The sequence below is a fragment of the Xyrauchen texanus genome, chromosome 3 (assembly GCF_025860055.1).
Source record: "Xyrauchen texanus isolate HMW12.3.18 chromosome 3, RBS_HiC_50CHRs, whole genome shotgun sequence".
NCBI classification, from domain to species: domain Eukaryota; kingdom Metazoa; phylum Chordata; class Actinopteri; order Cypriniformes; family Catostomidae; genus Xyrauchen; species Xyrauchen texanus.
This window is the reverse complement of record NC_068278.1, coordinates 44,417,061-44,441,619: the sequence shown is the minus strand read 5'-3', so window position 1 is coordinate 44,441,619 and position 24,559 is coordinate 44,417,061. Positions and strand designations below refer to the sequence as shown.

The window sequence follows — 24,559 nt, the reverse complement described above, 5'->3', positions numbered from 1 at the left end:
ACGGTTCAGTGGTTATGGCAAACCTTTGGCGAGGCAGAGGTCGACCTCTTCGCCTCCAGAGAAAACGCCAGACTGCCCCTTTTCTTCTCAAAGAGCACGGACGCTTCGCCCAAGTCTGGCCGAGCCGCCCCTTGTATGCTTTTCCCCCGATCGCGATGCTACCTCAGGTCATCAGTCGGATCAGGGAAGTGAAATGTGCAGTGCTCCTGGTAGCCCCACTCTGGAACAACCAGACGTGGTTTCCAGAACTGATGCAGATGATGCAATCTGCCCCATGGCCGATTCCGTTGAGGCTAGACCTCCTCAGGCAGGCCAACGGGATGATTCTTCATCCCAGCCCCGATCTGCGGGCCCTCCATGCATGGCCCCTCAACGGGTTCCCGAGAACCTCCCTAGTGGAGTTTTGAGAACCATCACTGAGGCGCTGAGCCCTCTATGAGGCTTTATATGCCCAAAAGTGGAAAGTGTTCAGTGACTGGTGTGATACCAAGAGCTTGAACCCCAAATCGTGCGAGATACCAAGTGTACTCGCCTTTTTGCAAGAGCTGCTGGAGGCGGGCCGCACACCCTCCACGCTCAAAGTCTATGTGGCTGCCATAGCGGCGTCACACAATCCTGATAAAGGACGTTCATTAGGGAAAACGACCTAATCATTCGTTTCCTAAGAGGCCTAGGAGGATGAACCCTCCTCGCCCCTCTCGGTGCCGATCTGGGACCTGGCCACGGTCCTGGACGCACTCAAGAGTGCCCCGCTCGAACCTCTCCGAACCGTGCACCTTAAACAGCTCTCGCTCAAAACTGCGCTCTTGCTGGCGCCGCCTCAGTCAAGAGAGTGGGCGTACCTGCACGCTGTCATCAAGCGCTGCTTGCCTGGAATTTGGACCTAACGACTGCAGAGTTGTCCTTAGGCCAAAGCACGGGTATATTCCTAAAGTGCTCTCCACACCCTTCAGAGTACAGGTGATATCTCTGGCAGCGCTATCGTCCCCAGCAGACGAAAGCGACGCTAATTTACTCTGCCCGGTCAGGGCGCTCAGAGCATGGCCTCCTCGTGGGCGTGGTCAAGTGGGATACCCATTGAAGATATTTGTGCAGCGGCGGGCTGGGCCTCGCCTTCGACATTTATCAGGTTTTATAACCTACAGGTCCCCTCATTGCATTCCAACATTCTATCAGCCTGACTGTAGAATGGACTGGAGAATGTATATGCTGAGCATTATCTCCTCCCTTATAAGGTCCGTCTCTGACTGACTTAGAGGATTTTTTTATGCATATCAGTACATAGAAAAAATGCATTCCAACATTCTATCAGCCTGGACTGGAGTATGTATATGCTGAGCATTATCTCCTCCCTTACAAGGTCCGTCTCTGACTGACTTAAAGGATTTTTTATGCATATCAGTACATAGAAAACTCAGTACATAAGGTATGTGCTTGTGTTTGTACTATGAGCGCCCCACCATGGACCACCTTGGAAGGGCGCTCTATACTATCCCATTATGTAGCTCGCCGTTGGCCGAGAATGGTCTCTCCACCCCCTGACGGTTCAGTGGTTATGGCAAACCTTTGGCGAGGCAGAGGTCGACCTCTTCGCCTCCAGAGAAAACGCGCACTGCCCCCTTTTCTTCTCAAAGAGCACGGACGCTCGCCCAAGTCTGGCCGAGCCGCCCCTTGTATGCTTTTCCCCGATCGCGATGCTACCTCAGGTCATCAGTCGGATCAGGGAAGTGAAATGTGCAGTGCTCCTGGTAGCCCCACTCTGGAACAACCAGACGTGGTTTCCAGAACTGATGCAGATGATGCAATCTGCCCCATGGCCGATTCCGCTGAGGCTAGACCTCCTCAGGCAGGCCAACGGGATGATTCTTCATCCCCGCCCGATCTGTGGGCCCTCCATGCATGGCCCCTCAACGGGTTCCCGAGAACCTCCCTAGTGGAGTTTTGAGAACCATCACTGAGGCGCGAGCCCTCTATGAGGCGCTTATATGCCCAAAATTGGAAAGTGTTCAGTGACTGGTGTGATACCAAGAGCTTGAACCCCAAATCGCGTGCGAGATACCAAGTGTACTCGCCTTTTGCAAGAGCTGCTGGAGGCGGGCCGCACACCCTCCACGCTCAAAGTCTATGTGGCTGCCATAGCGGCGTCACACAATCCTGATAAAGGACGTTCATTAGGAAAAACGACCTAATCATTCGTTTCCTAAGAGGCTTAGGAGGATGAACCCTCCTCGCCCCTCTCGGTGCCGATCTGGGACCTGGCCACGGTCCTGGACGCACTCAAGAGTGCCCCGTTCGAACCTCTCCGAACCGTGCACCTTAAACAGCTCTCGCTCAAAACTGCGCTCTTGCTGGCGCCGCCTCAGTCAAGAGAGTGGGCTGACCTGCACGCGCTGTCATCAAGCTGCTTGCCTGGAATTTGGACCTAACGACTGCAGAGTTGTCCTTAGGCCAAAGCACGGGTATATTCCTAAAGTGCTCTCCACACCCTTCAGAGTACAGGTGATATCTCTGGCAGCTTATCGTCCCCAGCAGACCTAAAGCGACGCTAATTTACTCTGCCCGGTCAGGGCGCTCAGAGCATGGCCTCCTCGTGGGCGTGGTCAAGTGGGATACCCATTGAAGATATTTGTGCGGCGGCGGGCTGGGCCTCGCCTTCGACATTTATCAGGTTTTATAACCTACAGGTCCCCTCATTGCATTCCAACATTCTATCAGCCTGACTGTAGAATGGACTGGAGAATGTATATGCTGAGCATTATCTCCTCCCTTATAAGGTCCGTCTCTGACTGACTTAGAGGATTTTTTTATGCATATCAGTACATAGAAAAAATGCATTCCAACATTCTATCAGCCTGGACTGGAGTATGTATATGCTGAGCATTATCTCCTCCCTTACAAGGTCTGTCTCTGACTGACTTAGAGGATTTTTTATGCATATCAGTACATAGAAAACTCAGTACATAAGGTATGTGCTTGTGTTTGTACTATGAGCGCCCCACCATGGACCAGCTTGGAAGGGCGCTCTATACTATCCCATTATGTAGCTCGCCGTTGGCCGGCTCGTGGAATAATCACTTTGCTTTAAGGCTCAGGCATCTGCCTCTGGCTTTATAGAGCGAAGTCAGCACGCACGGCGTTTTACATGGCGTTCCCATAACGTAAGCTACTTACGCAATAGGAGAGACCTCTCGATAGGGACCGACTCCGTTACTAACGTAACCTCGGTTCCCTGAGAGGAGGGAACGAGAGGGAACGAGTATTGCGTATGCTGGCGTGCTAGTGCTTGATCAGTTTCGCTTCAGTCGATTGAACCTAAAGAACTCTCGTGACGGGGCGCCTAATATATAGCCCTAAGCCACGCCCATCTTGGCGGGCTCTGAGCGCGCGAGCGCGAAGCGCGCGCCCATTGGTCGCGCGTTCAGAGTCGCCCCGCCCCGTTCGAGCAAGTTGCTGCAGCACAGCCAATGACCGAGCTGCCTCGCTCATCACTGTCTGCTGTGCAGCTGCAATGCGTTTTACATAAAGACTTCAATATTTCTCGAGAAACGGAGTTTTCCCATAGCGTAAGCTACTTATGCAATACTCGTTCCCTCCTCTCAGGGAACCGAGGTTACGTTAGTAACCGAGTCGTTTCGTCTGATTCCTGCTCCATTATAGCTGGCTGTAACTGCTGGTGGTCTGTGATCTGTTTCCAAACCTGTAACTGTTAAAGCTAGGGATTGGCCAGGGGTGGCCGTGGCCATCATGGAGCGAATTGTTGTTTTAGTCATTTTTTTGGTTATTTTTTTGGCACAATTTAATTCTTTAGAGGTGAAATCATCTGACTCTAGATCAGTACCTGCATGGACATTTTCCTTCATGACATCACTTGATGCGTCAAAGTGCAGAAAACCTATGATTTGATGATTATGATGATGATGATGATGATATGATTATATATTTAAAAACATGAATTGTGGGATCTATTAGTCATGATAAACGAACTAAGATGGTGTCATAGTTGACTGTAATGTGATCATTTGTATATTAAAAATGCAACTGCTTTTCGTATAGTAAAATGATATATGGTGGTCAGGGCTGCGTTTTCCAAAAAGCTGTCGATCATAAAAATGATGAAACATAGACTTAAGGCTGTTTCTCAAAAGTGTTGTAACTTAATAAGCTCTTGAAAATCGTAGCAGATCTGAACACAATGAGAATCATGGATGGTCAATGTCAAGTGCATCTTAAGTAGAAAGACTCGTGAAGGACACCAGCTGGACAACCCCAAAATTACACCTAAACTTTGCAGTTAGGATGTTTACATTATGTAGCTTGGCTGTAATTAAAGAATACTTTATATTCTATTAAATTATATATTACTTAATCAGTAATTAATATTAAATAAAGTATATTTTAAAATAAAAATAATATAAAATTAGATGCAATAAATAATATTAAATACATTATGATCAAAATTGAATTAATACAGAAATAGCTGACACAACTTTTATATGTGGTTTGTTTATTACATTTATAAGAAAATAATATGCTATTTTCTGCAGGTAAATTATGTGTTTTAATGTTTTTTTAATAATTTTTCAAAAGGTTATCGGCCATAATGAAGTTACAATGATGAGTGATTGACATTTCAGTACTGCACGAACAGACCACAAATCGTAAGTTAAACTTTTGTCGTTTAGACGCATTCATGTCGAGAATTTTTTGGAAAGGCTTGTAGAAATGGAAAGAACGTTCGTAATCTCACACATAGAAAAGTGCTTAGATCCATTGTTATCAGCAAACACAACCCAGGTCCTTTTGCTGCAATAACTGGCATAAAATACATACATAAATCTATTCATTATTAATTTTTAAACTTTAACCAAACCCTTCTTTTTTGAACTCAGATGTCAGTCATCAGTGAAGCCATGAGTAAGAGAAAGGGATCAGACATAAAACAGTTTTTTACTACACAGAAAAGTAAGTTGTTGGAGCAGCTGAGAAAGTACAGGATTATTCAAATTTTTAGGGCATCCATTGGATGGTACCAGTTGTCTCAATATGAACAGCATTATTTGAATAGTAATATTTCAAGTTTTGTGTACATGAGGGGTTGTTTGCAGGACACAGGGAGTGACAAAAATGATAGGGAAGTAGAGGAGAGTCTAGGTTACACTGAGGTGAGTGGGAAATGAGGCTGAGACTTTGTTACAATGCACTGTATTTATAACACAACAATTCTTCTGTTTCCATAAATTGTTCCATCCACGTTCATAAACCTTAATTTTTATTCAGATAGGGAGAATAATGGTGATTTGTACTTGCCTTGATAAGTCAGACTCTAACGCTACTGTTTTTGCTCTTATGTTTTTAGGAAACAGAGAGGGCGAGACGGGCAGTGTCCAGAACATCTGACATGTCATTGATATGGAGGTCAGCAACACAAGAGAAAACACTGATATGACAGAGTAGGTTTTTTAGTATTTATCTGTACCCATGTGTGGCAGGGCGGAGGGTGGGCCAGTTTGTGATGCTACACACCCGGCCCCTAATCAGGCAAATTAGCCCTCGAGAGGAGTAAAGACTGACCGAAGATGGCAGTGTGACAGAGAGAGAGAGAGATTTATGGACAGCTGTCCGACACCTTTGTGTGTTTGTCTTTTTATTTAAGTTTTTTTATTAAAATATTATTTATATTGTCAAGCCGGTTCTTGCCTCCTTTCCATGAATCCTTTACACTGGTGCCGAAAGGAGGAGGGATGTGCCGTAGTAGAGTCCTCGCCACTACCATCCAACCCATCGGAGCAGCCGCGCCCATCTGCCGGGGGACGGAGGAGTCTGGCTGCCTTAGAGCGGAGGTACGGCCGCCAACCTTGAAGGTAGAGGGGGCTCCTAACCGACTACCTGGAGCAGTCAGGGCCCTCGTCCAGGTAGACGGGGATGATCCGCCGGCAGACGGGGCGGAAGGCCTGCCCCTTCCCAGGTGTACATCATCCGGGGGGTCCCCGGCCTGAGAGAACAAGGAATGTGGCAGGGCGGGCCAGGTCGTTTAAGTTTCTTATTAAAATATTATTTATATATTTGTTTTGTCTTTTTTAAGACTAGTGATGATCTACCAGTACTTCAACTGTCCCATGACTCAAATGTGCCAGATTACTGAACTAGAGAGCAGGGGTGTCATGGAAGGACAGAAATCCCTGGCTGTACATACAGAATGGGTGCATAGGATCCACCATGTGCAAGGATGCAAGACATTGTTACTGTCTGACAAAAGACCTGGACTGCATCTTTCTGATGAGTGGATTAATGGAGTAGTGAGTAGTAGGACCAAAAAGACACTGGCAAAGAAAATGTACAAACCCAGGGAGAATACATCACATCAGATGGCTATGGAAATAGCAGACCTGAAACAGAAGGTAGCACTTCCCACCAGAATAACAGAAATGAATGACAAGCTCATTTAAGACTGCATACACAATTGCAAAAGAAAGACTAGTGAAGCTCCAAGAACTGAATGGGACAGGTGCACCGCTCAGATAACTCATGTGCTGAGATAATAAAGCACATATCAAAGGAAATGAAAAAGAGGGTGGTGTCCCATATAAAAGTTAAAAACACCAGCATTTGTGTAACAACTGATGAGAGCACTGAATTTGGTGTTGCCTTCCTAATCATATTTTTCAGATCTGATTTCACTGGAGAAGGTGATGTTGAAACTTTTTTTTAGATTTGGTGGAACTATATGGAGGGTATCAATGCTGAATCTATTTACACTGGGTTGAGGTGGAATTTACAGGAAGCTAGTTTTGATGACAATTTTCTTCAGAAGAATCTCATTGGTATTGCTGCTGATGGGGCTTCAGTTTTGACACACCAATAATATGGAGTGATTGCAAAGCTAAAACATGACTTCCCCAGAGTTAAATCTATTCATTGCTTGGCACACCAGCTGGAGTTAGCTTTGCGTGATTCATTAAAAACGGTGTCTGGCTACAGTCATTTTGAAGTGATCCTCTCAAAGCTGTACAGCTTGTTTCACCAGTCCCACAAGAATGCAAATTACTATGAGAAGTAGCAAAAGATCTGGACATTCAAATTCTAAAAATGGTCCAGCTCTTCACAATTAGATGGGTAGAAAGCAGTTTTAACGCAGTAAAAGCAGTGTGGAAAAGTTTCTCTGCCCTAGCAAAACATTTCAAAACTGAGAGTGAAGACACATCACAGACTGATGTTGAGAGACAAAAATACAAAGGGCTTTTGAAGCACATTACAAATGCACATTTTCTATATGATTTGGCATGTATGAAGGATGTTCTACGGGAACTCGAGAGCCTGTCATTTAAGCTGCAAAGAAGAGGTACAACACCAGACCATTGAAGTGCTTCAAACAATGAAATTTCAGGGAGGTCAATCAATCTACTGAAAGGCCTGGCTCGACTTCTTGGTGAATCCAGAAGACAAGCACTCGTGAAATTTAGAGACTTCTAAATTCTAACTGCAAGTAAAACCTAGCTACCTCTGCAGAATGTGAGAGAGGATTCTCTGCTGTAAATGACAGACACCAAGTCTCGTAACAGACTTTAGGAAAAGAGCTTGTTCTTTTTGTTGACACCCACAGAGGACTTTGACCCTACTCCATTTGTGATGTCCTGGATTAAAAGTGGTCATTGTCTGTCTACATCATGGCTGACAGGGATGCAAGCTGAACAGAGTCAACCCAAAATATTTGTGGTCAATGTTTTAGGAAGGCACCAGCTGTTGTTATTTGTGAGTCTGCTGCCTGCTTGTTTGGTGTGTAAATAGTTTGAATGGTCTGGTAATGAATTGTGAGGAAGTTGCAAGATTTTTTTTGCCATTGTACTGTATACACTCTGAACCCCAAATGTTGTTCTTGATATTATTGACTGCATTGCATTAATTTTTTTAATAAACAGGATAACATTTTATTTCACTAAATTTAGTCAACTAAATACACGCTTGCATGTTTTAGACTAGAGAAAATGGTTGAAGTCTCTTCACCCCCCCCCCCCCACCCCCCCATCATTCTCACACTGACTTGCAATATGCTAGCTTATTTTAATAAGATATGTGTTAGCCTCAAGTAAAACTCTTCTTAGACAAAAGGAGTTTATTTTTTTCTTTCTCCCCTTTTCTCCTCAATTCGGAATGTCCAATTCCCAATGCACTCTATGTCCTCGTGGTGCGTAGTGACTTCTCAGGTGCCTCCGCATCTGAGACTGTCAATACATGCATCTTATCACATGGCTTGTTGAGCACGTTACCACAGAGACCACACATTATACTAACCACGAGGAGGTTGACCAATGTGACTTACCCTCCCTAGCAACTGGGCCAATTTGTTTGCTTATGAGACCTGGCTGGAGTCACTCAGCACACCCTTGATTTGAACTTGTGACTCCAGGGTTGGAAGTCAGCGTCAGTATTCGTTGAGCTACCCAGGCACCCAGAGGAGTTTCATTTAACAAAAATGGGTGAAAAGGATCACAGACCTTTGAAAATTCTGACATACATTGTATAAGATATATTTAAAGTGTGAACTAATATTTCTGTGTATATACATTTACAGCCTGCTCTGTGTAGTGGTCTAAACTACATAACTGGTAAACTGGTAATCAGAAGGTCACTGGTTCGATCCCCACAGCCACCACCATTGTGTCCTTGAGCAAGGCACTTAACTCCAGGTTGCTCCGGGGGGATTGTCCCTGTAATAAATTGGCTCTGTAAGTCGCTTTAGATAAAAGCGTCTGCCAAATGCATAAATGTAAATGTAAAAGCCCAGAGTCCTATGATAATACCCGAAGATGTATCACTATAGCTAAGTGTATGGTCTAAGAAAATGACAATTGTACAAAATGAACACAAAAATGAATTGCTGGGCCTCAGGAGGATAATGACCTTTAAAGTCTAACGTATCAAATGTGATACATATTTTTATAGATTGTCTATGGTACTAAAAACAGTGTTGTCTGTGTGTGTGTGTGTGTGTGTGTGTGTGTGTGTGTGTGTGTGTATTTATCAAATTGTGGGGTCCATATGTCCACATAAGGATAATAAAACCCGAAATTGTTGACGTTGTGGGGACATTTTGTCGGTCCCCATGAGGAAAAAAAGCTTAGAAATCATTCTAAATTATGTTTTTTGAAAATGTACAAATGTAGAAAATTTTCTGTGAGGGTTAGGTTTAGGGGATAGAATATTTAGTTTGTACAGTATAAACACCATTATGTCTATGGAAAGTCCCCATAAAACTTGGAAACCCAACGTGTGTGTGTGTGTGTATATTTTTTTTATTCTTACAATTCTTTCATATGTCAGGCTTTACGGGGTTAAAGAATGACTGACCGTCTTGTCAAATAATACCGCAGGTAATGATCAACATGCCTTTCTGTTCTGTTTCTGTTTAAATGTCATAGTCAGTAAGATTTTATATCCCGCACTAATGTTGGTGAAATGTTTAGAATGAGCGATTATTATCGTTGGGGTTACGGATACTACAGTACAGTACGATAACGTGGGGGCATTGAAGATTGAACGACGTGAACGCGCCCCCGCGGTGACGTCACGGGTGCAGCTGTTCGAAGACGACTTGTTATTTTCGACGCAGCAACTTCAATACGACGACCACGACGAAAGGACTGGGTTTCTGCTATTTAAAAAGAACATTCGGTTATTTTTCGGTCAGATGCGGGACGGACAACGCCCAACCGAAGACCTTTGTTAGCTTTCAGAGCTAATCCTTCGCCGATGAACTAGACTTGGTTTGCTGTTTTTCTTATCGTGAAATATTAGGTATGTAAAAAAAAACAAAAAAAACGGAAAAGTTTTGATTAACATTAACTGTTATTTAAAACCCTTAGTTGAATAAGATATATATTTTGTAGTGTTATGACATTGTGTAATGATTACATTAGTTTCGTGGTTCCCTTTTGAATGTGAAACTCGAGGCCTTGTCGGCCTTGTCGGCCTTGAGACACGCCATCGTGATAGGCCAGGAATTTTACTTGTCGACTTTACTGAAGTACTTTACTCAGGGATAATCTTTTGATATTTGTTTTTCTGTATGTTGTTAAACAATTTAAAATGAAAGATTTATCGTGTATGTAGTTCCTTCGGTTAAGGCCCTGCAACATGACCGACCGACCGAAAAAACACTCACTGCGCAGTAGGCCTAAATGATTCAAATATGTTCGGTGGATTTATATTGACTAATTATTGTAGTGTGATCAGCGATTAGTCGCCTGAAGTGCATATATTGTATTTATGTTTTAAGGATTTTAAAAAAGATAACAACAGCTAGCTCAAACTATTTGATGTACATACGTTTTTATTTATTGTGCAGTGCCGTCCTTTTTTTAAATATAGAAAAGGAAAAATTAAATTGGCTCTGGGGTAGGTGTGTAGTGTGCAACCTTTCATCAATATTTAATTTATTGATAGAACATAATATTTTACACTTACTGATTTTAATTGCTTAGCTTTATTTTAGTTTTTTACACATCTGGAGGCCCCTGGATTTATGCAAAGTAATAATGCTGGAGTTTGTTGTGGTTGCAGTTTGCACTTCCACCAAGTGTTTTTATATATATATATAAAATATTTTTCACTAAAGACAGGTGGGGGAAAAAAGATCAAAATGGTGAGACCACACTCAGGATCTCCTCATGCCAAACACAGGTAATATATGAGTGTAGATGTATGCTTTTATGGTATTATTACAATTTTTTATATAGTACATTAAAATGTACATTAATTTACATAATGTGCATTATGATCAATGTGATTCTGTCTCAACTTATTTTTTCTCAATTGCTTCTCATACAGATCCTTCTCAGACAGCTACAGTGCCATAAATAACGAAGGGCGATTTGGCGCCCCTACAAGAAGCCAGAGAGGTTTTAGAGGACCTCCTGGAAAAGCCCCACCAAGTTGGAGAGAGACCAACAGCAGTGGACCCCAGCCATACCCCAAAAGGCCCCCACTCATGGGTGAACGTAGAGAGCGACAACATGGACAATGGATGCAACAGAACCAGGATAATTTCCGTTCATATCCCAGCTCACACGATTCACAGCGGGGCCGCAGGAGGCCTTCTCCACCCCGCTCAAGCCGCCCTCCCCCTGTCCAGCACAGGCAGTCCCCACATGGTCCAATACATGGCCCACCTAGCCACAGAGCACCATTCTTCCGTGGCAATCACAGTAACCATGCATCTCCATCTCGAAATTTTAATGGACCTCCGTCAAAAAGGAGGGTTCCATCTCCCCACAGTTCCTTCAGGGGTCCCCAGCGTCGTCCAAGCCCTTCTCAGGAGCATCAGAGAAGCTGGTGCCCTGCACCTCGGGAGAGGCCCTTTGGGCGACCAACACTAGGGAGGCAGCACTGGAATGGACCAGGAGGTTACTCTCAACCCCCTAGTGGGGAGTCTAGGTTCACAGGCCCACCCCAGAGAAAACCCAGAGAGTTTCATGGAAGGATTTCATATTCAGAGAGGTACACGAAAGAAGCTGTGAAGGCTGGGTAAAATTACACAGAAATGAGGCTTATAAAGAAATACACAGTTAAGTGTTAGATTGCAAAATCCAGTACACTGCAGGGTGATGAGAGTAATTACCAGCTTCCTTCAGCTTTCTGTCAGTATAAAGTGTCACAGGATCTAATGATTAAGCCATAAAGTGAAAACAGTCTGTCTGAAGAAAATGTAAATCCATTTCCCCCCTTAAAGTTATACTGGCAAAGAAGTGATGTGGCATTCAACAGCCTGGGGGTGGATCTAAATTAATAGAAATTAAGTGCATCGACACAGCTCAAGCAGCAGAAACTGGCATTATAACCCACATGTTTGTATTGTTTGTAATGGATATGTAGGTGGTCTGCAGAGAGAGATCAACATACACAGCATGGAGAAGTTGGAAGAGAGGCTCGACGCCCCAGCCAGGACTGGGCACATGGAGGAGGGAGTATTCCACACTCTCGACCCCCTTACAGATCACCTGCACAGAAACCAGGCCTGCCCTCATCCGGGTCATCGCCCAGAGGTTATCCACATATGCGACCCCAGGAAAGGCTCACTGGACACCCATTGAAGAGGAAGAGTCAAGATTTCAGACGACCTCCATTTAGTGGTTTTGACCATGGACCACCGAAGCGCTTCCGCAGGGAGTTTTCTGTGCGACCTGTGCCTCCAAGGGGCTTCAGAGGACGTGGGTTGTCCTTTAATGATAAGAGTCGACTGCTAAAGACACGGAAGTTCAGGGCAGAGTCAGTGGCCAGGTTCAAACTGCCACCTCCAAGGCCAGGAATCTCAGACAGAGTCCAGAAACCTAAGCCTCTGATAGCACCAAAGAATAGCAAAGATTCCACAGGAGTTCAGCCACCCAAGGTACCCCTTAGAAAAGGTGTGAAGATGCCATCACCCAGAGAGTCATCCCCCAACATGTCCTCCAAGACTGCTGAACCTGAGAGGGACAACAAAACAAAGGTGGAATCTCGACGCTCTGTGAGCGCACACAGGTATGGTATCACCCTTCACACTGTGGCAATGGGCGCGTGATGTTTAGAAGGTCAAGCTTCCTGTTTTTCAATGGCACATCTTTCAACAAAGGGGTGTCACCTTGTCAGATGAGATGGATGAGAAAAAAAGAAATCATGCCTGTTTTCCTCATTATTATCACCAATAAGATGTTAAACCGTCTCATATTGACCAGAATATCTCTGCCTTGTCAAGAGAATGTGATAAGAGATAAGTCTGAGCAAGTGGTCTTTTTCAAAAATGTCTAAATCACAGTTCTTCCTCAATGTCAATCAGTCTGCAAAAGTCAAATGCCGTTTGTCTTACAATGGTGCATCCAGATCAGATCGGCTTTGATCCAGGAGAGATGTTTAAAATATCTTCAAGGGGAGGGATATGTTTTTTTGAGCCTTAATCTCAAGTGTTTGCCGAAGAATGGTTTTTCCTATCGTACCAACAATGGCTGTACGCAAGTATATTTTGACTATGGCTACATCTCACGGACCATGCATAGGATGGCTTTGATAATGGAAACACAAAGGACATATGAATATTTAGCGGAGGTTGTTAAAGAGAGTCGGGAAGAACAGAAGTTTTCTTTGATTCTTATTATTTTTGAGGCCAAGACACTTTAGACATGATGCTGTTCCTCCTAAAGATATTTTCAACGATTGGCTGGAAGGAAAAAATACGGGGCTGTATTCTGCCACATGCTGTCAGTTTTCATAAACTGATAAACACCACATTTGTTTATCATTGATCCAATCCTATGGAGCTTGTATGTATCTCTCAAGAAAAGAAAACTTCCTGTAATGAGCCACTAAATACCATACCTAATATTTACCACCAGTTTACAGCGGAAACCAGATCTACCGTTGATTCAATCTAAGGACCTTGTATGTTGGAAGAAGAGATGAAACACACTGAAATAAGCCACGACATACCATACCTAATAATATATGATTCAAAACTAAATTAGTTGGCCATTGTCAAGAAACGATGGCCAAGAATGCTACAATAACCTCAAGAATGAAGAAAATGGATGCCTTGAAGCTACAATCAACAAGAGGCATCATGATGTGAAAACGACGATTAATGAGGACTTAAAATTCCATGACGAGAAGGAAATAAAATGGAAATCATTGTTTTTCAGCGCATCCCTCCTCAACAGTCCTGTGTTATCACAGTGGTGTACTTTTAAAAAAAAAAAAAAAAAAAAGGTTTATGCTCTTGAATTTTTATATAATTTTTGTTGCAGCAGTGGCCCACAAACAGAGAATACGTTTTACTCTACAACCAACACATTGACCGGGAGGCCTGCTCCCATTCTGCAGAATAAAAAATACTTGCCAAAATATCAGCAGTTAATTTTAGTCCTCATCAATAAAAGGGCAATTTTGGTTCCAAATATCTGCCTGCTGAGTCGAGATGGATTCATCAACGTCAGTGAGTGTTGATCCATAAATCACTTGTTCTGAAGTTAAATGGAGATGATTTCAACAAAATCTGAGAATTGAATCCAGTATCCAGAAGATCTCTGTCTAACCACTTTACCATGATGCTATGGCAGAAAGCACAGCTGCAAACCAGCAATTATGCTATGAGATGTGCGTTTCTGCAGGACAAACCAAAAAGTGTGTGCACTTAAGATCTCTTCAAAGTACACCAATATTGATGCATCTAATCCAGTATGAAAGGATGAAATAAGAGAAAATGTCACAAGGAGTATGTCTGGATGGAAGCGCTCAACTCTATTGCTAATCTGCTTACCTTTTGAAGCATACAACGGTTCCTACATGGCATTCTTCAGCCTACTCATTCAATCTGCCAATGTCGGTTGTTCACATTAGTGAAATGAAGGCTGCTAAAGGCAAGGTGAATCAGTGAAAATTAATCTACCAATTCAAACTGAAGCATGGAGATGATGGGCTTGCTTTGCTGTAAGTACCCATGTAGTAATCCATCATTGGTCCTTTCCTGCATTTGCAACAATACCATAGGGTTCTTGAGGACTTTTAATATTTTGAGTAATTTTCTCAGTTCACAAACCACAAATTTATTCCACTTTGAAAACCGTTACAAATTTGCATGCCATCTGTTTTCTCTGTATGTTTGATAACTTAAATGATTATATTAATGTTTAAGTGTAAAAACAATATGGATTACTTGATTCTATACCTCATTGGCTTTCTTTCCAGCTCTTCATCAATAGACCGCCGACTATCACGTGATCTTGTTGTGGTTTCTCATTGGGAGGCAGGGCACAAACCCAGTACTAGCCCCAAGAACAGTGCACCATGGAGGAACAGGGCACCCAAGAACAAGACTGGTAAATAATTGGCTTTTGTCATTGTTTTTAAAAAAAATCACTGTAACTAGCGTTAATAAGTAGCTAGGATCCAATTTTAGTTTCTCACTTTTTTTGTTCTTGTGTAAATATCCTCCCTCTCACAGAAAGCTGTGACTCTTATGGTAATTTAACACTAAATGAACGCTTCACCAAGCTACAAAGTCCTACTAGCTCTTCACAGGAGCATAAAGAAAGAAGGTAAATGAGGCACCTTATTCTCATTCCATCTGTGTTTCAATACAGTTTCTACATTTACACTTATTTTATTTTTTTTAGGCCTTCTGGAAGTCCAGAAAAAAACGCAAGCAAGCCTGGATCATTTCAGGTAATGCAATTCCTAAAATATAGCTGTCTAGTTCATATGCATCAATGTTTTGTTTTTTTAATAATTGTTTTATTTAAAGCATGTTTAGTTAATTCTCTTTTTATTGGACATTTCCATTTGTTGGCATTGTTGTTAGAATGATTTGATGTGAAACATCTTGTTTTTCTTTACATAGAGGTCTAATTTCCACCCAACTGTCGGATTGAAGAGGGGAGCAGCACCTGATGGAATTTCCAGGAAACTCTTGATGGTAAGTGATGCTTGTGCAGTTGTGAGTGTGAGAGAATCAATACTTTTACCTAAAACTGGCCCACGGTTGGTGGTTGTTAAAAATTATGTTGACAACCCTTAGAATGATTTCTTAAATTAGGATTGAAATTAGATATTCTTGACCCCAGCATTTTAAACAAATGAAGACTGTAGTAGGTGTGACATGATTGATTTTAGGCGTTGAGGTGTTTTCTTGTACAGTTCAAATAAATGAAAAATATGTCTGTAATGTACTGTCTTTAAAGGCCTCTATAATTCCAAGACCACCATTCAATCAGAAGCCTGTCTTCAAAAAGAGTCAAAGCATCATGTCTAAGTACAAGAACTTGCAGACGCTGCGGCATAAAGCACCCCATCAACGCCAAGCCACTAGCTATCGCCGATGGTGACCCAAAATGGTAAGTACTATATCACACAAATTGAATAATAATGCATATTTGTCTCTGTTGGATGGTAATATCTGTAATCCGTCATTTTGATCTTTCAGTCATTAAACTGCTGTATAATCCATGATAAAGATAATTCGATAGGTTAACAAATGTTCAATACTTTGTAGGTCACCCGTGCTGTGACAAGTTGTCCATTGTAGGGCCTCTGTATGGAGCTTCCCTACCTCCTGACCTTCCCTCCAGCTGTAAGGTGGTTGTGAAATTTATCTCTGTAAAAAATCTGCAAAGATCACCAAAGGGTTTTTTTTTTTTTTTTTCATTTATCATATTGTTTTTTGTTTGAGTTTTGTATTTTGTGTGCCCTAGAAAAAAATGGTTTTGAATACTGTGCACTTGTCTTTTTGGGGTAAAATAAAAAGGATTACATTGAGATATACCATGTACAAAGCTCTCAATTTGCTTGAGTTTTGTGAATAAGTATTTTTAGCTTTGGTTTAAATTTTCCTCAGCTCTTTGTTAAACATTAGTGTCTGAATAGCTGCTTTATAAGAATGACTGTTAAAATGTTAAATGATGCCTGTATACTGCTTTGTATGATTAGCTGCTATTTGAAAAGTGTTGATTAGCTGAGCTCCATGTGTTTAAATATAACCTTAATCGTTTTCTTTGTGCAGCTCCTAAAACAATGTTCATTCTTTATAGTCAGACACTTTAAATAAAACTGGAAATATCAGATGTCTTGTGTGAAATCATGGGATTTCTTTCATTTTAGATTTTCTTTCACATACTCTAAACTAAAGCCCTGATCATTCCATTTTCAATAACTCCATTATTAAAAGATTTTAAATGAGCCATTACTTTCACTATGCTTTCACAAATGACTGTAAACCTGTACTAATGCTTTCTAAAGATTTCCTAATTTTCCACATTTGCATTAAGATTTGTTTTAAATACTTTAAATAGCAATGTTTTTCTCCTGATAAGTGCTTGTTCAATTTTTTAAAAGGCACTTTTACAAATTCTAGAATTACACAATCAAAACTTAACTAATATCAGCACAGCTGTAAATTGACCATATATACAAAGCTGCTGTCCTATGAACAAGGTGTTCATATTAAGTGTCTTACATTTTAGACACCGCCAATTGTTTTGGATATTTTGCTTTAAAAGCAGCCAAGGCAGAATCAACCATTGCGTGTTGCCAAGCAACACAGTCTGGCCGCCTACCTGAAACAAGTAGAGTGATATAAAAATTAAGCATTCTAGTGTGGTTACACAAAAGCACACTTGGAATGCTGAATCAATGCCAAACATGCTAAATAGACATCACAATAGGATGTCTGCAGAGTTCTTTAAACAAATTGTTACAAACTTTTTAGAAGTATCCAGTTCTATTATTTTTAACAAACCTAACCTACTATGCTGATTCATTTTAGGTTTTGTAAAGCTGCCACTTTGTCCAGTCAAGTTCTTTGAAAACTGCTTTTTATAGGATAAATTCCAGAATTATACAATTTGTCATAGGTTGTATACTGTAACAAAAAAATGACCATTAAGAAACAATTACAATCCAAATTGGATTTCTTGCCACTGTTTCATGACAGCAAATTAAGATTTTTATCAGATGGTTTTAAACAAGGGAATTAAATTAAGGTGAAGCATCACTTTTCTTGCATTTTACAGGTTAAAGTTATGCCTCTGCCTCTTTAAGAACTTTGTCTTTCTGCTGGAAGTAGTCTCTGAACCAGGCAATATGCTCCCTTTTCTGTTGAACTTTGAGGTGGTGATTCTTTGAAAGGCCAGTAATAACAAGTTCCATGAATTGCCTGACTGGGCCCTGCCGGGGGAATGAGTCCTCAAGGTACTTCTCCAGAAACACGTGTTCATGAAAGGGTATATTTGTCTCTTCCTCCAAGCCTATAAATAAAATGAAAAGTTTACTGATGTGAGTAAAGATACAAAAATGTGTGTGATAAGAGGAACTCACCAGCCTCATTGTTGATTGGATATTGCCAAAGCTTGCCCTCTTTGGTCCACTGGATCATCTCCTCAAAGCCATTCCGAGGCATTTGATTTGTTGACTGGACAATCTGATTGGCTAGATCAATGTCCCAAAGGGTGGGGCCTGATGTTCAAAGCAAAAGTGGCACAGTACTATGTAGGTAAAATTATGATGTAATCATTTTTCACCAGTAAATTGGTGATACTTCTCAAATATGATTCATCACTTCAGATGTGTCAGTGCCATAAATAGAACCTCTCCATACCCAGATCTGACACTGCATCTTGCTCTACACCTGCTGTGAAGATGTTCAGCCTCTTACCAGTGAAAGGACTCCTTTTAAACAAAAAGATAGAGCATTGGATTACATGAAAAGAATCATATGCATTTAAGAAAATCAGAAATTACTTTTGTATTTACCTTTTATAGACTGCATCAAGTTTAATGGTAATGCCGCCGTCTCTAATATATCCCTGGCCATCATCATCAAAGCGAATCTGACTGGTAGGCCTGGCATTTGTTCTGCCATTCTGCCTTTTTCCAACTTTCATATCAGCAATTATGTTTCTGAAACAGAAAAAAGGAACAATCTTTACTTAAAATGCAAGTTATTTGAGGACTAAAACAGTCATACAATCACATCATGTTTGCCTTACTTTTTCCACACAGTTAAAGGGATAGTTCACCTAAAAATGTAAATTATCTCAAGACAAGCAACTCCTGAGATGAGCCCTACCCTATGTTCTGTCCCTCTGTTCTCCTCTGGGTGTCAGGTATGGCTTCATATTTTCTCAACTGTTGAAGGAGCTCTGACTCAGCTTGATGGCTGTTGGGCAGTGTGGATGCAGCTGCTGAGGCTGCAGCAGCCAGTGCTGGATTCAATGTCACGCTAGAATGCATGTAAAGAGATAAGTGTTCAAAACAAATTTCTTCAATCATACATTGACCTTAACGTATAAATTGTAACCCCATGATTTAGTTTTTGGAAGTGCTGTTAAAACAAATACATACATACACGGGAGTGCTGTTCATAGAGGGCATTTGTTTTGTGCCACATTTCCCTGCCTATTTGTGTCAATAATTATTAAAATTACTATCACGGTCATAATGCTGAGGTAAATCAGCTAATACACCAGGAGGTTATAGGTATGCTCATATAACTCACTGCTGTTTTGAACCCTCAGATGAGGCATGCTGAAACATGCTGTGTGTGCTTTCCATGGACATTGGCTCTGGCCTCTCGATATTTCTTGGAAACTTTGGGGATCCTAATTTACGTTTGGTTGTGACCTCCACCTTCATAGCTCCAAGCAGCTCCAGAAGACTTTGCTTCCCTGTTATTGTCTTCTCAGATCCTTTACTGTCCTCGGGTTTAGCCACTGCTTCAGTCTCTGACTGTGATGCCAATGCCACTTTTGAAATGTCGGTGTCCCCCATATCAATTTCTGTGTTCCTCTGCCCATCTTTGCTAACCTCTGATTTAGCCTCATTCTCTTCTGACAGGGGTGTGGAGGTCTCTTTATCTTCACTCAAATAGATGCTACTTGTTCCTATTGGCCTCCGACTTGCTTTACCGGTGATCCTAAAATAAAGAAATCAGATCAAATGGGTGTTCATACCAAAGCCAACTAAATTAGACGTCTGAATATGAATAATTTAGTTTTACAGCATATCAAATGTGATGCCAGTAGTTATATTTGACCTAAGTCATAAAATAAAGGCAACATTGCACGCATATAGAATCGCATAGGAATGTTTAATTCATGGTAATCAAGTACTATATTGTTCTGATATTTGAGACTGTTAACTAACATATTAATGTCAATCTAGTTCACCCTGTCACCTCTCAAGCTCTGCAAACTAACTTACCAGAAAACAGGAGCATAAATGTCGTTCTCTTTACATTTTGTGGAAGGTAATCCATTTCGGACTTGATAAATTTGTAATAATCTTTTATACATCATTTCTCCCCTCAGAAGCCCTCAATGTCGTCCGTGCACGTTTCCCCGTGCAGCGCTGTGAACTGTCCGTCAGGCGACTGAGATGTAGAAAGTTCCGGGACATTTTTACACACTCTTGACTCGATAATAGTGGATTTACTGCTCCGTTACGACTTTTTCCGGATAATTAAACAGTTAGTTTAGATTTTATCTGTTTAATAAGTCTAAATGGGATACATTGCTACTGAGAAATAAAAACGGAGTTAACTAGAAAACGCCACAGCTCTTAACTGGTCCAGAGGGAGCTGCCGCTGCTCCTGCCATCGCTATCAACCTCCATACTTCCTTGCTTTCGGATCCTTGCCGAGAGGTCACAATTCAGTCGTTCTCAAATGTATCCGTTCAGTAAAAAGGCAGCATGACCATCTCACTAGTCGTTCTCAAGGCAAGTAGGCCTATGTGAAATAAAGATAAGCATGCCCCATACATTTACGTTCTCAGTTTAACTTTTCAAATGTTCTCCCTCGTTTTCCAACAATAATTAAGGTGATACAGTATGGCAAGCCGTTTTAACTTTTATTCATTTCCAGGATATGAATTCTTGATATCAACAATTCAATTTTAACTAGTTAAAATTATAATTATTGATATCAGGAATTCGATATCTACTAGTAACAATGGCAGTTTTTGATATCAGAAATTAAATTTCCACTAGTAACAATGCTAATTCTTGATATCAACAATTACATTTTTACTAGTTAAATGCTCATTGTAGATATCAAGAATTGTATTTCAACTAGTAAAATTATAATTCTTGATATCTGTAATTGTATTTTCACTAGTGAAATGTCACCATAGGCTGCCATTCAAAATCAATTGTTGATATCAAGAATTGATTTCTTACTTGTTGAAATTCCAATTTCACATATCAGAAATACAATTCGTACTAGTAAAAACCTTTATTTTTGATATCAAGAATTCAATTGTCACTAGTTGAAATGTCTATTCTTGATATCAACAATTGAATTGCTACTAGTAACAATGTTCATTTTTGATCTCAATAATTCCATTTTCACTAGTGACAATGTTCATTTCTGATATCATGAATGTGATTGTTACTAGTAAGAAAGCCATTTTAGATATCTGAAATTATGTTGATATCATAAATACATTTTCAGATATCAAAAATTAACATTTTTACTAGTAGCAATTCAATTGTTGATATGTAGAATATAAATTTTTACTAGTAACCACGTAATTCTTGATATCAAGAATTCACATTTTTACTAGTAACAATGTAATTATTGATATCAAAAATGATATAAATACAAAGCTGATATGTGTATTCGAATTATAACTAGTAAGAAATCAATTCTTGATATCAACAATTTATTTTGAATGGCAGCCTATGGTGACATTTCACTAGTGAAAATACAATTACAGATATCAAGAATTATAGATTTTACTAGTTGAAATACAATTCTTGATATCTAGAATAAGGATTTAACTAGTACAAATGTAATTGTTGATATCAAGAATTAGCATTGTTACTAGTGGAAATTTAATATCTGATATCAAAAATTTCCATTGTTACTAGTAGATATCGAATTCCTGATATCAATAACTATCATTTTAACTAGTGAAAATTGAATTGTTGATATCAAGAATTCATATCCTGGAAATGAATAAAAGTTAAATCGGCTTGCCATAGAACAGGACCATTTAGGTGTTTCTTTAGCTTGTTCTGTGACAAAACCAGACAGACACATAATAGCAAATCTATTACATCAGATTTGCCGTGATTCAACAGTATGCCTATTTCTTAGTGAGTTTTCAACGCCACATCGTGGTTGGTTGTTCATTGTGTCTCTTGACTTTATAATTCGCCGCTATGAACTTTATTCTTCCTTGAGATGCATATACTTCACACATAATGTAACTAAACAGATATCACAAATACCAAAGGGTAAGTCTTTTCTGTTTTCAGAATGTTTTCCCACAGTTAGTAGTACGAGATGGTTTACTAACTACTACTAAGGAGGTTAAAAATATGTGCCAACATTATAAAGTATGATCGGTTTCTTTTCTACATTTGTTTTTTTTGCACAGGTGTTCTTTGCATCAAGATCTTTGAATCCAGATTTGTTGGAGTGCTCGGTTAATTTCACTATGTCACAACATCCAGTAGATCAGGCAATAATAGACCTCTGCAGGAGCTATAATATAGGTAACTTAACATCACATTAGGCCTGTTGGGGACCTGCACTGTTATAATTTTTTGCCTGAGATGTTGTTTCTGTCAGATAACCACATGGATAAGAAATAAGCACAAACCATTTTTTTTTTTTTTTTTTTTTTCCCTTGCCAAATAAAAAAATTATTTCACATGCAGGTAATGGTCAAAAAATTTAAATAGTTTTAAAGATATTTAATTGTATGTCAGTGCAGTTTGCAGTAGGACATGGGATCCTTTTTAGCACCTCTTGCATTGTAAAAAATATTTGGTCAGTCTTTTTCTGACCTTTGAGCTCCGTGTTTTTACTTACACTTGTGGTTCACAAGCTGGCGATGGTCTCTAGAAGTCCCTACACACTAGGGCTGCACGATTTGGGGAAAATTTCATATTGCGATAATAGAGGCTAATATTGCAATATGCGATTGCGATATAATAAACAAGTGGTAACATGAGTCAACTTGCTTGGTTATCAAGGAAAATGCACAAATAGATTACTGATAATGCTGAAATGTGTATTTCTCAACTCAAACATACAAACTAGCAACAACAACAACTATAATCTTTGTCACAGACAACATCAGTTGCCTGTGACAAAGATGCCTCCCTTCCAGATGCGCTGAACGACTTCTACGCTCGGTTTGAAGTGCAGAACGACGTGATGGCGAGGAAGTCCACCCCTCCTCCTAACGACCAGGTGCTCTGTCTTACCACGGCAGATGTGAGGAAAACTCTACGTAGAGTCAACCCACGGAAGGCTGCTGGACCAGACAACATTCCTGGCAGAGTGCTCAGAGGATGTGCAGACCAGCTAGCAGATGTTCTTACCGACATCTTCAACATCTCTCTGAGCAGCGCCGTTGTTCCAATGTGCTTCAAGGCCACCACCATCATCCCCATGCCAAAGAAGTCTTCAGTGTCCTGCCTCAACGACTACCGTCCCGTCGCGACTTACACCCATCATCATGAAGTGCTTCGAGAGGCTCGTCATGAGGCAGATTAAGACCCAGCTGCCCCCTCACTAGACCCACTGCAGTTTGCGTGATCGTTCAAACCGCTCAACGGACGATGCCATCACCACAACCCTCCATCTGGCCCTCACCCACCTAGACAATAAGGACTCATACGTTCGAATGCTGTTCATAGATTTCAGCTCAGCATTCAACACAATCATTCCCCAGCACCTGATTGGAAAGCTGAACCTGCTGGGCCTGGACACCTCCTTCTGCAACTGGATCCTGGACTTCCTGACTGGGAGACCTCAGTCAGTCCGGATCGGGAGCAGCATCTCCACCACCACCACACTGAGCACTGGGGCCCCCAGGGCTGTGTGCTCAGTCCACTGCTGTTCACTCTGCTGACTCACGACTGTGCAGCAATGCACAGCTCGAATCACATCATCAAGTTCGCCGATGACACGACCGTGGTGGGTCTCATCAGCAAGAACAACGAGTCAGCATACAGAGAGGAGGTGCAGCGGCTGACGAACTGGTGTAGAGCCAACAACCTGTCCCTGAATGTCGACAAAACAAAAGAGATGGTTGTTGACTTTAGGAGAGCACAAGGTGAACACACTCCCTGAACATCGACGGCTCCTCTGTGGAGATCGTCAAGAGCACCAAATTCCTTGGTGTTCACCTGGCGGAGAACCTCACCTGGTCCCTCAACACCAGCTCTATCACCAAGAAAGCCCAGCAGCGTCTCTACTTTCTTCGAAGGCTGAGGAAAGCACATCTCCCAACCCCCATCCTCACTACATTCTATAGAGGGACTATTGAGAGCATCCTGAGCAGCTGCATCACTGCCTGGTTTGGGACTTGCACCGTTTCGGACTGCAAAGCCCTGCAGAGGATAGTGAGGACAGCTGAGAAGATCATTGGGGTCTCTCTTCCCTCCATCAAAGACATTTACAAAAAACACTGTATCCGCAAAGCAACCAGCATTGTGGACGACCCCACACACCCCTCACACAAACTCTTTACCCTCCTCCCGTCTGGCAAGAGGTACCGAAGCATTCGGGCCCTCACGGCCAGACTGTGTAACAGCTTCTTCCCCAAGCCATCAGACTTCTCAATACTCAGAGACTGGTTTGACACACACGTGTCCTGAGTTGCACTTTAATAACTGTCACTTTATAACTGTCTGCTACCTCAATAACTGCTATGTGCATAGAACATTATCTCATAGTATGTTATGTTTACATTTTTAGAAACTGTCATCTTTTTGCACTACTGAGTACTGGTCGGCGCTGCACTGTCTATTGTCCTGTTCATTGTCAGTAATTTGTTGTACTCTCCTGTACTTTTTGCACGTGCACTTTGTATAGGTATATATAGGTAGTTCATATAGGTATTTTATTTCGTTGTGTAGTCTCATGTGGTCCTATGTTGGTCCTTTGTTGTTTTTATGTAGCACCATGGTCCTGGAGGAACGTTGTCTCGTTTTGCTGTGTACTGTACTAACTGTATATGGTTGAAACGACAATAAAAACCAAAAACCAAAAACCACCACTATAAATGCAGTGTTTTCAAATTCAAAT

At 41.2% G+C, this 24,559-nt stretch overlaps 2 protein-coding genes across 3 annotated transcripts; one reads left to right on the top strand and one right to left on the bottom strand.

The window, feature by feature from the left end:
- The first annotated feature begins 9,550 nt into the window (after window positions 1–9,550).
- si:ch211-114c12.2 (uncharacterized protein LOC336578 homolog) lies at window positions 9,551–16,610 on the top strand. 2 transcript variants are annotated; one of them, XM_052103967.1, is made up of 10 exons: window positions 9,551–9,792; window positions 10,617–10,677; window positions 10,825–11,493; window positions 11,869–12,513; window positions 14,710–14,840; window positions 14,966–15,059; window positions 15,138–15,186; window positions 15,362–15,436; window positions 15,702–15,854; window positions 16,013–16,610. In XM_052103967.1, the coding sequence occupies exons 2-9, from the start codon at window positions 10,637–10,639 to the stop codon at window positions 15,843–15,845; spliced, it is 1,848 nt and encodes a 615-aa protein (XP_051959927.1). In that variant the 5' UTR covers window positions 9,551–9,792; window positions 10,617–10,636; the 3' UTR covers window positions 15,846–15,854; window positions 16,013–16,610. The 2 variants fall into 2 exon arrangements, with proteins under 2 accessions (XP_051959927.1, XP_051959917.1); XM_052103957.1 differs by having other exon boundaries at window positions 10,613–10,677.
- Window positions 16,611–17,324: 714 nt separating this feature from the next.
- LOC127630924 (28S ribosomal protein S31, mitochondrial-like) lies at window positions 17,325–20,299 on the bottom strand. Its single transcript, XM_052108809.1, has 7 exons — window positions 19,717–20,299; window positions 19,013–19,429; window positions 18,584–18,736; window positions 18,268–18,414; window positions 18,113–18,183; window positions 17,833–17,970; window positions 17,325–17,762 (listed from the first exon to the last, which is right to left on the bottom strand). Exons 1-7 carry the CDS (start codon window positions 19,809–19,811, stop codon window positions 17,536–17,538), a joined length of 1,248 nt encoding a protein of 415 aa, XP_051964769.1. The 5' UTR covers window positions 19,812–20,299; the 3' UTR covers window positions 17,325–17,535.
- Window positions 20,300–24,559: the final 4,260 nt, after the last annotated feature.

Excerpts from the sequence above, each read along its gene's own strand:
- si:ch211-114c12.2 (XM_052103967.1), top strand. The coding sequence starts at position 10,637 with ATGGTGAGACCACACTCAGGATCTCCTCATGCCAAACACAG. Across the intron at positions 12,514-14,709 it reads CGCTCTGTGAGCGCACACAG|CTCTTCATCAATAGACCGCC; the intron begins GTATGGTATCAC and ends CTTTCTTTCCAG. Across the intron at positions 15,060-15,137 it reads CAGGAGCATAAAGAAAGAAG|GCCTTCTGGAAGTCCAGAAA; the intron begins GTAAATGAGGCA and ends TATTTTTTTTAG.
- LOC127630924 (XM_052108809.1), bottom strand. The coding sequence starts at position 19,811 with ATGATGTATAAAAGATTATTACAAATTTATCAAGTCCGAAATGGATTA. Across the intron at positions 18,184-18,267 it reads CTTGATGCAGTCTATAAAAG|GAGTCCTTTCACTGGTAAGA; the intron begins GTAAATACAAAA and ends TTTGTTTAAAAG. Across the intron at positions 17,763-17,832 it reads TCCAATCAACAATGAGGCTG|GCTTGGAGGAAGAGACAAAT; the intron begins GTGAGTTCCTCT and ends TTTTATTTATAG.